At 44.5% G+C, this 16,185-nt stretch overlaps 2 protein-coding genes across 3 annotated transcripts; one reads left to right on the top strand and one right to left on the bottom strand.

Moving 5' to 3' along the window:
- Positions 1-366: 366 nt before the first annotated feature.
- On the top strand, positions 367-8,285 carry SARC_00023 (hypothetical protein; the record flags this gene model as incomplete). Its single annotated transcript, XM_014306318.1, has 11 exons — positions 367-509; positions 1,577-1,718; positions 2,176-2,377; positions 3,036-3,404; positions 3,821-3,888; positions 4,372-4,444; positions 4,929-5,023; positions 5,768-5,977; positions 6,755-6,858; positions 7,070-7,103; positions 7,533-8,285. 11 exons carry the CDS (start codon positions 367-369, stop codon positions 7,692-7,694), a joined length of 1,602 nt encoding a protein of 533 aa, XP_014161793.1. The 3' UTR covers positions 7,695-8,285.
- Positions 8,286-9,098: 813 nt separating this feature from the next.
- Positions 9,099-15,133, bottom strand: SARC_00022. Of its 2 annotated transcripts, none has more exons than XM_014306317.1 (5): positions 14,838-15,133; positions 11,972-13,590; positions 11,480-11,637; positions 10,457-10,784; positions 9,099-10,038 (listed from the first exon to the last, which is right to left on the bottom strand). In XM_014306317.1, the coding sequence occupies exons 1-5, from the start codon at positions 14,959-14,961 to the stop codon at positions 10,006-10,008; spliced, it is 2,262 nt and encodes a 753-aa protein (XP_014161792.1). In that variant the 5' UTR covers positions 14,962-15,133; the 3' UTR covers positions 9,099-10,005. The 2 variants fall into 2 exon arrangements, with proteins under 2 accessions (XP_014161792.1, XP_014161791.1); XM_014306316.1 differs by having other exon boundaries at positions 9,099-9,823.
- Between the last annotated feature and the right edge of the window lie 1,052 nt (positions 15,134-16,185).

Genomic DNA, 16,185 nt, shown 5'->3' with positions numbered 1-16,185 from the left:
CCGGTTATCAGGACAAATAACGCACATGGCCGTGTTCCATTGTTTATACTGCCTTTAGACGCAGAACCAGCATGGACTCGTATATGTACATGCTGGTAAATACACACACAAATATTTGTAGGTATATACACACACTAATATATGTAGGTAAATATACGTATTATTATATGTAGTAAATACACACACTAGTATATACACACGCTATTATATATTTGATCATCCAAATAAACATTTGTGTCACCATTCTCAATTATAATTAAGGGTGCCATTGCCAACACAGACTCACCAATCTGCATTTGTTCGCACTCACCCTCTTGGCGCAGGTTCAAGTATGTCCAGGTTTCCGGTCTTGCCATCCTCTACGGCATGCTGGTGGGTCTCATTATCTACCTGGTCCCAGATGAATTGGAGGGACTGGTTACCTTTGACCCTGAGGTGTTCTTCTATGTACTGCTTCCGCCGATTCTGCTACACGCGGGTATGACAATGGATTCCTTCCTGTTCTTCAGGTATGCCCAATTGCCTCAGCTACTACTGCAGGTGTACCCAACAAGTGAGGACTCATCCATTGCACACTCTCGGTCAACACTGTAGCGTTCCTTGACAATGGAGTGTATGCACTGAAGAGTGATAACACTCAGACGTAGGTAGAGTAGTGGCCTATATTAATCTCAAACACACAGACGTAGGTAGAATAGTGGCCGATACTACTCTCAAACACACAGACGTAGGTAGAATAGTGGCCTATATTACTCTCAAACACACAGACGTAGGTAGAATAGTGGCCTATATTACTCTCAAACACACAGACGTAGGTAGAATAGTAGCCTATATTACTCTCAAACACACAGACGTAGGTAGAGTAGTGGCCTATATTACTCTCAAACACACAGACGTAGGTAGAATAGTGGCCTATATTACTCTCAAACACACAAACGTAGGTAGAATAGTGGCCTATATTACTCTCAAACACACAGACGTAGGTAGAATAGTGGCCTATATTACTCTCAAACACACAGACGTAGGTAGAGTAGTGGCCTATATTACTCTCAAACCCACAGACGTAGGTAGAATAGTGGCCTATATTACTCTCAAACACACGAACGTAGGTAAAATAGTGGCCTATATTACTCTCAACCACAGAGACGTAGGTAGAATAGTGGCCTATATTACTCTCAAACACACAGACGTAGGTAGAATAGTGGCCTATATTACTCTCATGATGGGCCAAGTTTATAGATCTGAAGTGACTCGGTGAGTCGATCATTTTCCGAAACGGTAGTGCAGACTTCGTGAACAAGCACAAATTGAATCGGGAGATCGAGAACTGGTCATTCTTGGCTCAGCCTCAAAATGGGTGATTGGCATGGTACTAAGATTTGTTTCCAGCTCACCTGTAAAAATCCTCAATCCTATTTCTTACCTTCCCTGCCATACTGCTTTTGGCTGTCCTGGGGAACATATTGGACCCAATCTGTCCTAGTTTCATATACAATTCACCTGTAAAATTTCCCAATCCTATCGTTTACATTCCTCTCCGTATCCCTTCCCCCCCCACACACCCCCTGTCCTTAAGGTATATTGGGCCTATCTTAACTTTCTCGTTCTTCGGGACAGCCCTGACTGCGATCACCACTGGTTTGCTGCAGTGGGTGACTTCGTTTCTCCCGTTTGTGACCACACTGACACTCAAAGAGTCACTGCTATTCGGGGCGCTGGTAGGTGCCGTTTGTATCCGGCTGATTGCGATGCGGGCTCTGCAGTCTGATTTGTTGGTGTAGCCGATTCATTAGTCGTCTGTGGTACCTTTCCTATTATTTGTCGGCCTTAACTTTGTTGAAGTAATCCGAGCGTGTCCACTTCCATGTATCTATTCCTAATACTTGGAGATCGTTTGAGTTATCACCTCATAATTAATGAATAGATCACAACACCAATCTGAGTGATAGTGCGAGCACCACCTTCTATATCCCTCGCCAACGATCCGATGTGTATCGCAATTCCCTCGCCTTGGCTCCCGTGGACAAGGGCGTGCATGTTGAGTCATATAATCTATTATACTCTTACCTTGATTGTTTTATCAGCCCCAACCCGTTAGGATTCATACTATAAAGTGCGATTGTGCCTGAGCACCACACATACTCATGCAGTTCTATATATCGCGGACACGCGCAGATCTCGGCAACAGATACAGTGACGGTCTTGGCTATTTTCAAGGAGATCGATGTGGAACCATCGCTCTACGCTCTGGTGTTCGGCGAGAGTGCGTTGAACGATGCCATAGCTATCACGTTGTTTAATGTGGTGGAGTCGTATACTGGATTGCAGGACGCTGTAGGCACCAGTGTAGGGGTGTTCTTCCTTTCTATTCTCTTGGGTATGTATCTGCCTATCCCCCCGTGTGTATTGCAAGTGTGCTGCAGCATCCGAATCAAGTGAGCGCCGTAGGTACTTCAGGGCAAGTTCATACAAATAGGACGCTTTGGCGGGGAAGCAGTTGTGGTTGATTAATTCCTTCGTTCTTGTCGTAAAACGGTATCTACCCACACGTTGAATGGTCCCATCATGCGATTCTATGTTGTTGGATTGTGCTCACTCGTGAGTGATGGTGGTGATGACTTTCTTTCATCTAATTGAGATATTCGCTTAGTGCTTTGTAATTATTTGTGTATCTACTACTAAAACATCTCAGCATCCTCAAAAGTACAATAGGAAGGTGTATTGTATGCCAATGTCCATATCCGTATGGCCCAAAGGTTTCTATATACAAAATATGAACATTTTAGGCCTATAAATAACTCGCGTGATACGTCATTCATTGAACCGTTGAGGAACACTAGTATCCGTGTGCACTGTTTCTACATTCTGCGTGTCTTCCCGTATACTACGCTTTAACACTACAATACTGATGATATCGATTGATCTTCATGGGTTTTCATATACATTTGTATATCCATATTATTCAGACAAAAACTCTGACCGAGATGATATCAAACTGCATTCATACCGACCCTTCTCTTCGCCTCATTCTCCAGGTGTGGGCGTGGCCGTCTTCTGCTCCTTGTTGACCAAGCACATCCCCGTTACAGACGATCCGGTGATGGAAACCTGTCTCCTACTGCTGCTGAGCTACATGTCCTACCTCATAGCAGAGGTGTCACATCTCTCCGGCATAGTCACTATCCTCACCTGTGGCATTGTGCAGGGTCACTACACCATCTACAATGTCTCGCATCAGGGTAAAGAACTCATCGAGGGGGTGCTGGGCATGTTCAGCTTCTTCGCCGAGAACTTTATTTTTGGGTATCTGGGGGTGTCCATCTTCACCTATCCGGGGCTGGAGTGGGAAGTTTCGTCCATGTTCCTGGGCCTGTTCAATTGCTTGGCTGGCCGAGCGGTTGGAGGTGTGTGTGAGATGTTGTTAAGTTGATGGTGTCTGGGTAGGCAGAGTTGATCCGTCTATTGGGTTGTGGCGCAGGTCGGTGCAACCGCAAGTATGTGTGATAAATTTTACTTTGTGTAGAACTATCTGTGTATAGACTTAATCTTCATATATGAAGCTGTAGTTCAGTTTTATTTCCGATATGATACGCTCCCTCAGTTGCTGGTGTGCCGAGGGTAGTAAGTGATACATTCGGCTTCAATTATTATTATGTGTTTATTGTTTGTATCTCAGACGTGGTATGAAGGCCCAATCTGTATACGTGAATACTCTAAACTGGTTATGTGGTATTTTTAGGGTTTATGGTTTTTCAATGGGAAAGCGCAGTAAAATCCGATGCGCTTCGATTGATTAGTATTTGACCCATATTCCGCACAGTCTTTTCAATGAGTTTTATCCTCAATGCCGTCCGAGCCGAGAGGAATCAGATCCCTTTTAGACAACAGGTACGTCTCGATTTCCATTTTCATTCACATTTTGTGGTTCATTCTTTTCTACAGTTTATATTCAGTTTTGCTCTTCTCCACTAGTATGTCCCAATGTAAATGTTTATGAAACATAATAAGCCGGATACACACATGTATACATTTATATTCATATACAGATACATATATATTTTTATTTATGTATTTGACTGTTTTTTTTTTTCACTTGCTAACCTGCACTTCGTCAGTACTCTGCAAATTATATCACATCCCGTCAATAAAGCTGTATCTAAAAGTCGCTTGTATTTCTTCGTACTTGACTATTCTTCTGGGGCTCAACTGGAAAAAACACGAGTGCAAGCAGACCCAAACAATCCATAACCGATTCATGTTCGGGTTCTCAGGGTTTATTGGCCCGGAGGTGTATGTTCCTCTCTCAGATAGTTCTTACTATGATGCGCCCATCTGTAGTTGTCTCACACAATTAACAACCTATACTTGCAGACTATGATGTGGTTCTCAGGCCTGCGGGGAGCCGTAGCTTTCGCACTCGCAATCGAAAATTCGGAAACAAGAGGTGGGAAGACCTCACGTAACGTACAACTAAATGGCCAACCATATTGCGAGAAGAAGAAAAACCGTAAACGTTTATACTCTGTTCTATACGTAAAAACATACTAGTTATAGATATTCGCACACGCACGTGTAGTTTAACGTATATGAATATATATATATATATATAATAATTACTATATATAGTACTATATATATGTATATAATATGTATGTATATATAGTATAGATATGTATGTATATATATATATATATATATATATATATATGTTTGTATATATAAGTATATGTATATTTTATATATATATTATATATATACCCTTGTTCATTGTTTGGATATTTTGTACGTGATCTCGATTTGTATTGGACTCGTCCAAAGGGCTTCCGTATAACTGATCTAGATTTGGGTCGCCAATTTGAAGGTTTAAGCGTGGCAGTTGAAGCCTCTGACACAATTTGTTGCGTTTTGATTTTCATTTGATTTTCTAGAAAGTAGAGTCATCCTGGCCACCACACTCTTCATCGTTATCACAACCGTGTATGTCTGCGGCAGCCTGGCTATCCCAGTAGCGGAATATCTACAGGTACGCCTTTTTATCCTACACTAGTAAGAACCCCGGTATATCAATTCTATTGCAAATGGCCTCAACTATACGTCCATTCGATGATTCACTCGTGACGCGTGGGGTTTAATTTTGGGCTCTGTTGAGTTTTGTATTGGGACAGAACGGAACGTTGACAAATGTGTTTGTGTTCGTGTTCGCTGTCCACGCCCACAAATGCGATCGTCCGAATATTTGCACATCTGGATGTATATATCAGGGTCATTCTAATGTTGCTGCTGTATTTGTTGCCGTTCTATTTGTTGGCTTGGCAATACAGACACCATGCCACTTCTGTTTGTTTTGTGCGTGGTGCCATGTTACACTCACCAAGAACGACTGTGCAATATATACGCCCCACTTCACTTTCTCACAAAGCCTGGTGCTGCTAAATTCTTATACTATCGCTGTTCCATGGCTAAGCCAGGCTGCAACAAAAGTCGTGACTTAGGCAGAGTATAACTTATATTAGGGCTTCTGGGTTTTAGAGTGAAAAGGGGTTCACAGATGTGCAAGACGTCGTCACATTCAGTGTTACAAATGGACTGGAAGCGTTTATTATACATTCCAGCATCTCAAACGTGCTAACAGCATTCTTTTGGCCGCTATATGAATGTGCTGAACATTGTTGCGGCGGGTAAGGCATACCACTGAACATCTTTTTCCTGGACAACCTAGTCATTAATCCCGCCGATACTCACGCATAGTCCGCGCCCGATACTCTAGGTGACATCAGAGTCAAGAAAGGCAGCAGACACGGTGTTAGATGCGGAAGTATCATTGACAGGCGATGGGTTCCCAATGGATGAATTTCCGATGGAAAAATATGGTGAGATGGGCACCGACGAGGCTCTAGATGACATGGAAGTGGACATGTCTGACATTCCGAGCGATTCCGTAAGGCTGGACGGTGAATCGGGCGCACCAATAGTGATGGTATGGATGTATATTCATCTCTCACGGATACATGAATTTTGTTGGTAATAGGACTGCGGTATTGGGGAGACCATCAATAGCTCGTTGTAAAATCAGCATATGAGAGAAAGGTAGGAGTGTCAGAAACTAGATGTCGCTCTGTACCCAGGTCCGTGCCTATAGTATTTCAATTCGCCGACATCCATGACTCACCGGCCAATGTAAATGTATTCTGAGTCTGCAGTTGCGGCGAGATTTATGTAGTTCAGTTTCTTTTTAAATTATCTGTGCTCTAACGAGATATACATCTCGAGCTCTCTACACACCTAGAGTAGACACCACTCATAAAGTGCAATTCGTTTTCTGTGTTTCAAGTCTATGTGTTCAACATTCCGGAGTGTTCGGGCTAACGATTGCGCAATGATTTGTCTCGCCGGCGGCAGAAACCTCTTCACATTGGACTTCTCATACGCATTGCTGCCTCTATATACCTCACATTATTAGTTTCTCGATCTAGAATAAGCGAGAAACCTCTTCCATCCACCCCTGCATAGTATCACTGGACTCTAAACGCAGCTATATCTACTGGTAGTTGATCCACGTGAACCAGGCCCCAACTAGGGTTGCGTTCATAGCGTAGAATTGTATCTGAGCGTCGCGTTAGTGTTTTCTGAAGTGAATATGTTTGTAAATCCATAGGATGGTAGTGCCGAAAAACATGACGGATACCAGTGAGTCGCTGGACTTGATTTCGCGATTTGAGTGTTTTAAATGTAGAAATACTTATCACCTCCTCAGGGTCGATTTGAGATGACTAAAGTCATTGTGAAGAACAGAGTAGAAGAATTTTTCTACAGTTTCGGCCACAATTACTTGACTCCCTTCCTCATCCGGCGGCCGAGGTATGTTTCCGTACCGTGAGATAGTTGTCGTATAGCAGTGTCTTGTAGATTTACGCATTTAAGTATATGATTATACAATATATTAAAAATTCAGCTCGGATACCATGTTATATTATGCTTGTGTAAGAATATGGGACCTTTCTCCTGCACTTCAATTATAATTCGATCGACTGATACACCTTTTGACGCACAATTTCACCTCTGTTTGCAGTTTGGACAAGTATGAGCGAATGGATAACACCGAGGTATGCCAAAACACTGTGCTGGTGTTCCCACCAAACTGTACCAGAACGTCGTCACAGTTGTTATACCTTTGTCAGCAATGTGTACCTTGATTTAGCCATCGTAGACTTTCTTGTTTTGGTGTAATGAACAGCTTCTCGGCGGGCTCGGTTCTCGTACGCTATGTAGTGCATGTTGCACAATTTTGTCAATCGTGACGAATAGGTTACTGTGTGCTTAGTAGAACTCGCCAAGGTGCTCTGTAGCCAGTCTTCTGATATTAGAATATAGTGTCTATTCTATCACGCCCTCGGAGGACGTATTTACACTCTGCAACCAAAGTTATGCCCATGCTTGTTCAAGCTACATGCACGCGGAATCATCCTTTGCAGGATCACGTATGCACGCTGATAGTTATATACATCTAACATCTATTGTACCCTCTTATGCAGGACGATGTATACTCTCGCAGAGCATCACAAGACAGTCGCAGAGCCTCTCAGGAGGGCCGACCCAGACGGAGGTCCTCAGCACAAGACGATCAGTTTGTGCGGACGCCACTGAACGCTGTATCCGAAGACGATTTGTCGGCCGCTGGCAGTGTTTTTGGATGAGTGCACGTGTGCGAGTGCCACAGTGCCGGTAGTATCTGGGGGTTTCGCTAGAGTGTCGAAATGGGCCTATATACCGCCGGTGGTGGTGATACTCGGCGAAGGATACGCTCGGGTTTGGCGATGTCTCGACATGCCGTTAAAGGGACACCCGGCTTCAAACAACAGGTCACCCGAGAGTATTGTGCGGGCTGTGGTATGATCGTACTGCTGCAGTCAGTGCGCTGTGATCAAATCTCTACTGTGGCCTTCGGAGTCGCGGCCGAGTTGGAAATCTGGCTGTGATAAGTAAGCACAATAGTATTCGGAAGTCTGCGATGCGTTTAGCCTGCTAGTACGGGGAACCAGTATCCCGCCCGATCATTTCAAGTACCATGTGAGATATACTGTAGTAGTGGTGACGGTGCTGTATGATCCTGCCAATCCATGCTATCGATATAGGAGTAAGCCCGACCCTGGTTTGGCTGATCAACTTCTGCCTGAGTGCCGATATAATACGGACCTTGCTTCCGATGAGTGATTCTAAATTCGCCAATAACAACGCAAACCATAGTCACTTGCGCGCGGTTCACGCAAGGAATTAGGAGTATCCAGTAGTAAATATCCTGTACGGAGCCGGCGAGTTACATCAATGTTCTGCTGTGAGATGTTTTCGTCTCAGAGGTTGTATTCCAGTACCTGATGATCATACACATATATACATGTAAAAACATATGCATGTGTTTATACATAGATGTATAGAGGACAAGTGTCTCTATTTACTTAATGAAGATAAAAGGTTTTAAACATGACATGGACATAAGCACACAATCTAAAACCCTACATCTCGGTATAATTAATTCTTCACAAACAATACTAAGGCAATTCCGCTTCTTGCAATCTTGTAGTTGGTGTGCCTGAATGCAAGAATGAGACTGCAATCATCAATGTCAGGCATACTTGAGATCCCCACGATTTTTGGATACGGTATGGTGTGATCGTCACAGTCGGCCCATCCAAGGACAACTATTAGAGCGTGCGAACGGAGCATGTTCAGATACACAATGGATCATCTGTTATGTCGAGCTACAGTCGACATTCCCCACGTCGATTCGCTTGATGATAGTATCATCATTAGCATTTTATGTATCTCAGGAAATGACACATGAAACGAATTGTCCCACATCTGAATTAGGTTTATGCTTCTGCTGGCATTAAACTTGTATTGAGTTGAAGCAAGTGCACGTGCTCAGAAACAGGTCATACGGATTGGCCCACCATCCAGTTCTGTCGATCATAATCGTTGCTCGTAAATTACATGTAATACTGTCTTCTATTCTATCACGAATAGTTTAGTTGAACAATACACCACCTGAACAGCTAAAAGCTCCAACAGTTAAAATCGGGTGATGGAAAAATTTCTTCAAATATGCAACACAAATATCACTTTTATTTTAACTTCAAGAGGTGTCTTTTGAACAAGAACTGTTCGGTCCAACTTCGCCTCGCTGTTATTGAATGCATGTATTTCTAATCGAATCTTCACTCCCCTCAAGGAAGCATGTACTAAATCTTATCAAAAACTGATGAGAGGTACGACACTTGACGCCTCGCAATTGATAGGACCGGCACCTTCCATGCCTGAGAATTCTCACCTTCGATTTCGGGCGGAACCTTCGCACCTGCCGATGTCTTACGCGCGAGCCCTATGAACCTGACACACCTTGGTATTGACTCACACACACACACACATCCCATCTCCCTCTCATGGTGAACGTAATGAGCGTACATTGAAGAAAGCGCCTTCCATATGCTTGCACTGAACACAAAAGCGAGCGAGTGCATGCATGTGTAACGTGCGTATCCCTGTCTCCTGCCATCCACCGTTTTAACCCCTCTGCACTACACTTCGATCGCCAATAGCCCAGGATATAATATGTACACTAATTGTCCCTGGCCTGGGCTAATCCTTGACCCGTTTAGAACCGTTCCCATCTCACTGCATTCTCATCGCATTCTGGCTGTTCGAACTGTTCTGAAAATGTGCTGCAGCGGCAGCGCTCAAAAGCTCCTCGATACGTAGCGCTCTCCTGATTATCCAAACCAATCTACCGGGTGGGCTGCTGAATATGGTTCTGGGGTCGCTGATTTTGCTGCATATGTATTTAGTGTAGTCGACATGTTAGACATCGTTCAAATACCGGCTACAGCGTTTCAAAAACGAACACGCCACGCTGAACTTAATCAACTCTCACTGCCATTACAGGCTGTTTGTTTCGGCACACACATTCACTCCTCGACCGCGGTGCTTGCAGGAGTGCTCACTTCACTGCCGCTACGCACTTGGACTGGATACACGGACATTGGCCTGGAAACAGACACACACAGATACATAGTAAAGGAATGCACATTGTAAGCGGGTGTCATATCATGCTGAGCTCTTGAGATAGAGCTGCGACTGACAACGTTAAACAATATCGATTGTCGTTGTAGATACTTGTGCATACATTTATGTCCCGATATTGTTCACACAGGCATACAGGCATATGTGTCAAGAAGCTCACATATTTTTTAGACGGTAGATTATCATTACTCTCAAGTTGTTTATCAATGCAGAAATTTCCAAAAACCAACCCCCACACACCCACAACCCCTCCCCCATTGTAAATTGGAACAAGAAAACAAAAAAAAATTGACGATTAATGACAGATGCACATACGCAAGCATATACCTGCCATAGTATACCCGTGAGAACACATAATCAAGGACTTATGGAAACCACATACGTTCTCAGTTCGCTGCTGGGTCTTCTGCCACGTATTATTGCCCTGTTGACCGGCGTTGTTGTACCCGTTATTGTTGTGGTGCCTGCCATTGTTGTTGAAGGTATTCTCATTGTTATTGTTACGATCATTTGTCTGATGTGGCGTGCGTCCAGGCATACCGTTGGACATCGAATACGCGCCTCGGCCTCCCCGGCCCCTGTAGTTGTTGTTGTAGCCGCCCCGTCCGCGACCACGCCCACGGTAGTTGCTGGTAGTGAACTTGGCTGCTTCGTTGCCAAAGGTGTCGACATTCATGCGACGCTCCTCGCCTCGGCTCATGCGATGCGCTCTGTAATGGCGGGGTGGTATGACATTGAGTGGGATGACAAGGATGGAGGATGGCTAGCAGTGTTTAAGGGTTGGCTTGACATTTGAGAAATGTCTGTCTGGCTGTGTTTAAGGGTGGGTTGACTTTGTACAATGTCCGCCTGGCTGTGTTTAAGGGTTGGGTTGACCTTTGTACAATGTCTGTCTGGCTGTGTGCCTGTCAAAATTTGGGTTGACCTTTGTGCAATGTCTGTCTGGCCGTGTTTAAGAGTTGGGTTGACATTTGTACAATGTCTGTCTGGATGTGTTTAAGGGTTGGGTTGACCTTTGTGAAATGTCTGTCTGGCTGTGTTTAAGGGTTGGGTTGACCTTGTAAAATGTCTGTCTGGCTGTGTTTTTAAGGTTCGGTTCGGTTCGGTTTGGTGGAGTTTAGTGGCATTGACATGTGAGGGTATGGCTTTGACAATGTATTTAAGGAACAAAGCGTGAATCTCTTTAAAGTATACACCTATCATACACGCATAGAACATATACAGATAGATTGGAGAAATTTCTCCACAAATGGGGAGGATTATTCCAATCGCGACACTACGACATACAGCTAATAACGAACTATCATTGTAAATATTCAGACATCTATGCAAACAAATCTATAATATGCATGTCCAAAGACCACACATCCGCATACAAGCACATGTCGAGCGCAGTCTAGCTTACCTCTCGCCGCTTTCCTGCTCTTTCTGGCGATCCACGATATCGCTCGAAAGATTGTCGAAAAACGACTTTTTCTTGTCGTAAATGCCCTCGTCGTCCATATCCTCATCATTGGTGTGGGCCGTAGGTGCACCATCCCCAATGTGCATCTCCTCGAATTCCTTTTTATAATTTGAAAAGATTAGAAATATTGCATATAGTCAGAGGAGTGATGATATTCTGTGAAAATCGATTGGGTTCCGTGGATACACTTCCCTATGACCTCGAGGTATCCGGATATACACAAGCGAAGATGGACTAAGCTCGCACGCACAAAGAATAACAGTATAAGATATTGCGTACAAGTATCATGGCTCGTAAAAATTATACGTGACCGTCAGATTTGATATTCCAAGACCTGCCCATGCAGATTCCAATCAGATAGAAGCCCTACTTTCTACACACACGGCCCTGGTGGCCACAGACCATTCATTCGATTCGTACAAACGCACACACCTTTTCGATCTCTTCCTTGTCGAACTTCTCATTAGCGGTCTGCATATCGAACTCTGGCATGTCTGTGGGTTTCTGAGTGGGTACCGGTGCTCCAGTGTTCGCATTCGCTACCTGGCGTGCACCGCCGCGCGAGTACCTCCTACGTTCACCACTGCCCTGCGTACCACCTCGAGTGCTCTTGTTGTTGTGTGCCGTGGCATTGGCGGCTTGTACTTGTGCCTGTGTGTGCTTCTGGGGGCCCCCATTGATCTGAGTGTTATTGCCACCCGTGCCAGGTGTGGGTAACAGGCTGCCGCCGGCCTTGCCAGTTTGTGGCTGAGCTGGTGCTGGCGCTGGTGTTTGAGTTGGTGCTTTGGCCTGTGGGGTATTCTGCGTGGAAGTCTGGGTATTCGCTTCACCTTTATCCTTACTAATGGTGCCTGAGAAAGCAGTGCCTGACTCCCTTCCTTTCGCACTCTCCAAATTGGCTTTCGCATTCGGTTTCTCAGGCTCGTCCTTCTTTTTGGAGTCCCCGTCTTTCTTATTGGCCGCCACTCGTTCCGCCAATGTTGCGGGTTTCTTCGGCTTCTCTACCTGGGCACTATCTTTCCTCACGTCCTCTACGTTCTTCTTTCCTCCATCTTTGTTGGCGACCTTCTTTCCACTCTCTTCCGCTTTTGAGGGTACCGAACTTTTATCCGCCTTCTTGCCACCCTCATCCTTGCTCGCCCCAGTTGATCCTCCGCTCTCTCCAGCAGTCTCCTTCTTGACTTCATCACTCTTCTCACCATCAATGGCACCTTCCTTGCTTGCTTCCATGTCCTGTGGTGGCTGCGGTCCGCTCTGTGCTTCCGCATTGGGTGGTTGCTGTTGCTGTTGCTGTTGCTGCTGAACCTGATACAGGTTTGGATGCTGCTGCTGTTGTTGTTGGTGTTGTTGTGGGTGCATTCCGTGGTGCGGGTGTTGATGGTGATTCTGGATGTACTGCCCTTGGTTGTTCATACCCATGGGAGGGTACCCGTAGTATCCCTGATTTGGGCCATGCCCTGGTGCCCACCCACCCGGAGGACCGCCTCCGTAGTACTGGTTCTGGGGGGGTCCCATCGGATTGCCATAGGCGTCTACACCACCTCCATACCCGTACTGTGGGTTGGGTGGCATGCCATATGGCCCCTGTGGTTGCATGTACTGACCCTGAGGCCCATTGTTCGGGTATTGTTGAAACGGTGGCTGTCCTGGTTGCTGGTGCGACGGATAGGGACCCTGCTGTTGCATGCCTTGAGGGCCTGTAGGCGTCTGAACCCTTCCGTCTGTAGAGGTGTTCTCGTCCTTTCCTGCTTCGCCATCCGGCCCTTTTTCCCCACTACTGGTAGTGTCAGTAGTATCCGTAGACGCGGGCTTGGGTGTGGTAGGCAGTGCTGACACTGGGGGAGCAGATGGTTGCGGCTGTTGTTGCTGTTGCGGTGCACCCGGTGCCATCCCCCGGCCCTGATTTTGGGACTGGGCGTAATTCAGGTGCGTGTCGACCACGTGCAGATCCTTGATATCAGCTCCACGGAAAGTTATGTATGAATAGACCTCATTGCTGGGTGGTACCTCGTCCACACCGCCTCGACGGCCCTCGGTACCAAATGATACAACTGGGTGATAGTGGGTATGAGTGAATAGGTACATAGGTGAGAATGGGATGCTTTTATGAAGATAATGCCGGGCACTATCTCGTTGCCAAGTGATGCCTCGGGGTATTCTTAATGAGGGGTTATTGGACTGAATATAGGGTAATCAATAGCAGTCATAAATTGAGTAAACTCTTGGGTATGCGGTAAGTGCAAAAATCGGTGCAAGGAAAGGTAAAATTTAATTCACGTTCCTCACAACGACACAATGTAGGTAACGGAATATTGAGCGACGATTCACACGTGGTAGAGAATAGTACACAACTTCAGGCCGCACAACAATCGCACGTAACTATACGGGCGATGTGAGTGGTCAATAGTGTGCCTTGAATACTATGAGTGCTCGTGTACATGTTTATGTAACCTGAACAGATGTGGACGCGTAGAAATACACCTCAGAGGGGAAGCACCCGAGACAATGCATAGAAAGGTATTAGTAGACACATAACCCACAAGCGTGGATGCAGGATCCTCACAAATAGGCGCAAATCGCCCGAAAATGCATATAGCAAGCAGCTTGGTCAATTGCAGCTACCAATATTCCAAATAATATATCGGAAGTGATAGTTAGTAGTGCAGCGTAAATATATTCGCACATCGCACATGCAACAAATACGACAATACTCCCGACAATGAACTTCCAAATTCAAGAACTGTACCGCCTTAGTATTTCGTACATAAACTGTTTATCTACTATTTCGTATATTAACTGTATACGTCTTATTTCGTATATAAACTGTATACGTCTTATTTCGTATTTAAACTGTTTACATAGGAACATCTTTACAAAAACAAATTGTACGCTTCAAGTGCCAACAGCAGAGTTTGAAATGCGTATCTAACTCCGATAAAAGAATCCTGAAACTTAATGTTCACCAAACCCGATCGCCTCTAAAATTCATATGACATTGATTATCGTGGCTTACAGCAGACCGCAATACGCCAAGTCATCACAAACCGCAAAACACTGGTACAAATCGTATGTGCGTAATCAATATGACAATATCGTAGTTTGCGAGGATCTTCTCTTCGTTTCAGATACAGCACTTGATAAACATTTAAATGCACGATGAGGCTTGCCGGTGTAGAAGCCAGAGCAACAGCAAGCGCCCAATATAAACCATTCTCACACCGAAAACGTGTGTATAACCTTTAAAAATAGGTTTGTATTTGTATACGATACAAATAGACGCACGTTGTGGTGCACACACCTGTGGAAAGGGCCACGGCTGCCTTCTCTGGATCGATGGTGTATAAGACCCCCTCATAACGGATATTCGACTTGGACACCAAACTGATCTTACTACCCAGGTAGGGAGCAACACCGCTCGACATTCTGTCAGATACACGGAAGTAACCTCGATCACGTGATCACGTGCACGTCCGTACAGGCTTGAGCGCAAGGTGTATCTATTACACAAGTGATATTGTCGTTGAGACAATAGAGTCGTGTTTACTGTTGGCGTGCTTGTTAGTGATTTCCGTATTAAATATTCATTATTTACGGTGTGATATACCATAGCCCTCTAACTTCTTGTGTGCTATTTATCTTTGCAAAAATCAAAATTGGACTGTCGCAGCCGTCATTCATCCGACGGAGTACGGACCGATGGAGACACTATTTTTATAAATAAATAGATACAGTCAGTCACTCGTTGGGACTCTGGAATCTATTTATAGAAAGTTGTTATACAAGTTGTTCGCGAGAATTTCTGGTTATTTATTTATTTTATCTATTTACCTTCAGCCTAGCTTCAGGCTTCCTTTATTTATATTTATTCCCTATAAAAACCATGTTTTTCTTTTGTTTTTCTTTTTTAAACGTGACACACCGACGGCTGAACAATAATTTTCGCGGGAAACTATGTGTTCCTCACACCGTTACGCTGTTAGTGCTTCATGAACGCTGTGAGCGCTATGGTGCAGTCGCGTATAGAGTGCCGTCCAACTCTTTTTTTTCTTCATTTTACTAATACGTATCGAAAAAAAATGGAATTAGGAAAAATGAAATATACTACCGGATTTGTATTGGACTGAACTATCCAAAACTGCAATAAAATGAGTTCGGCCGAATTTTCGGTGGCCAATATCCCAGCCCATGCGACCAAATTTTCGGTGGCCAATGTGCCAGCCCATGTCAGCGAGGTATGTAGTGTAGGGCTGTATATATACTTGCAGAGATAGCCCAAGGTTATACAGCCTTCATGAGACAGTAATTATGAGCGTGTTCTGCGTGTCTTTTATTATTCATTGTATGCCCTTATCTTTCATTTCCTTTGTTATGACATCGAATACATTCTCCGGCACACGTCGGTGAGACTTATACTTTTTCTTTGCGAACTCTACTAAGTGTAGTGTCAAGCCTTTCTCATAACAATCCATATAGCGGTAACAACTGTAATAAGCCGGGCCTCCACATTAGACTCTATGTTATAAACGTACTCTTACGCAGTACGTAAATTATAAACACACTCTTAATAGTACGAGGAACTTAAGTTTCCTAAATGTACTCTTAATAGTACAAGGAACTTAAGTTTCCTAAAATGGGTTTTAATGGTT

The sequence above is a fragment of the Sphaeroforma arctica genome (genome assembly GCF_001186125.1).
Source record: "Sphaeroforma arctica JP610 unplaced genomic scaffold supercont1.1, whole genome shotgun sequence".
In the NCBI taxonomy this organism is placed as follows: domain Eukaryota; class Ichthyosporea; order Ichthyophonida; genus Sphaeroforma; species Sphaeroforma arctica.
This window is presented reverse-complemented; position numbering and strand designations above follow the sequence as displayed.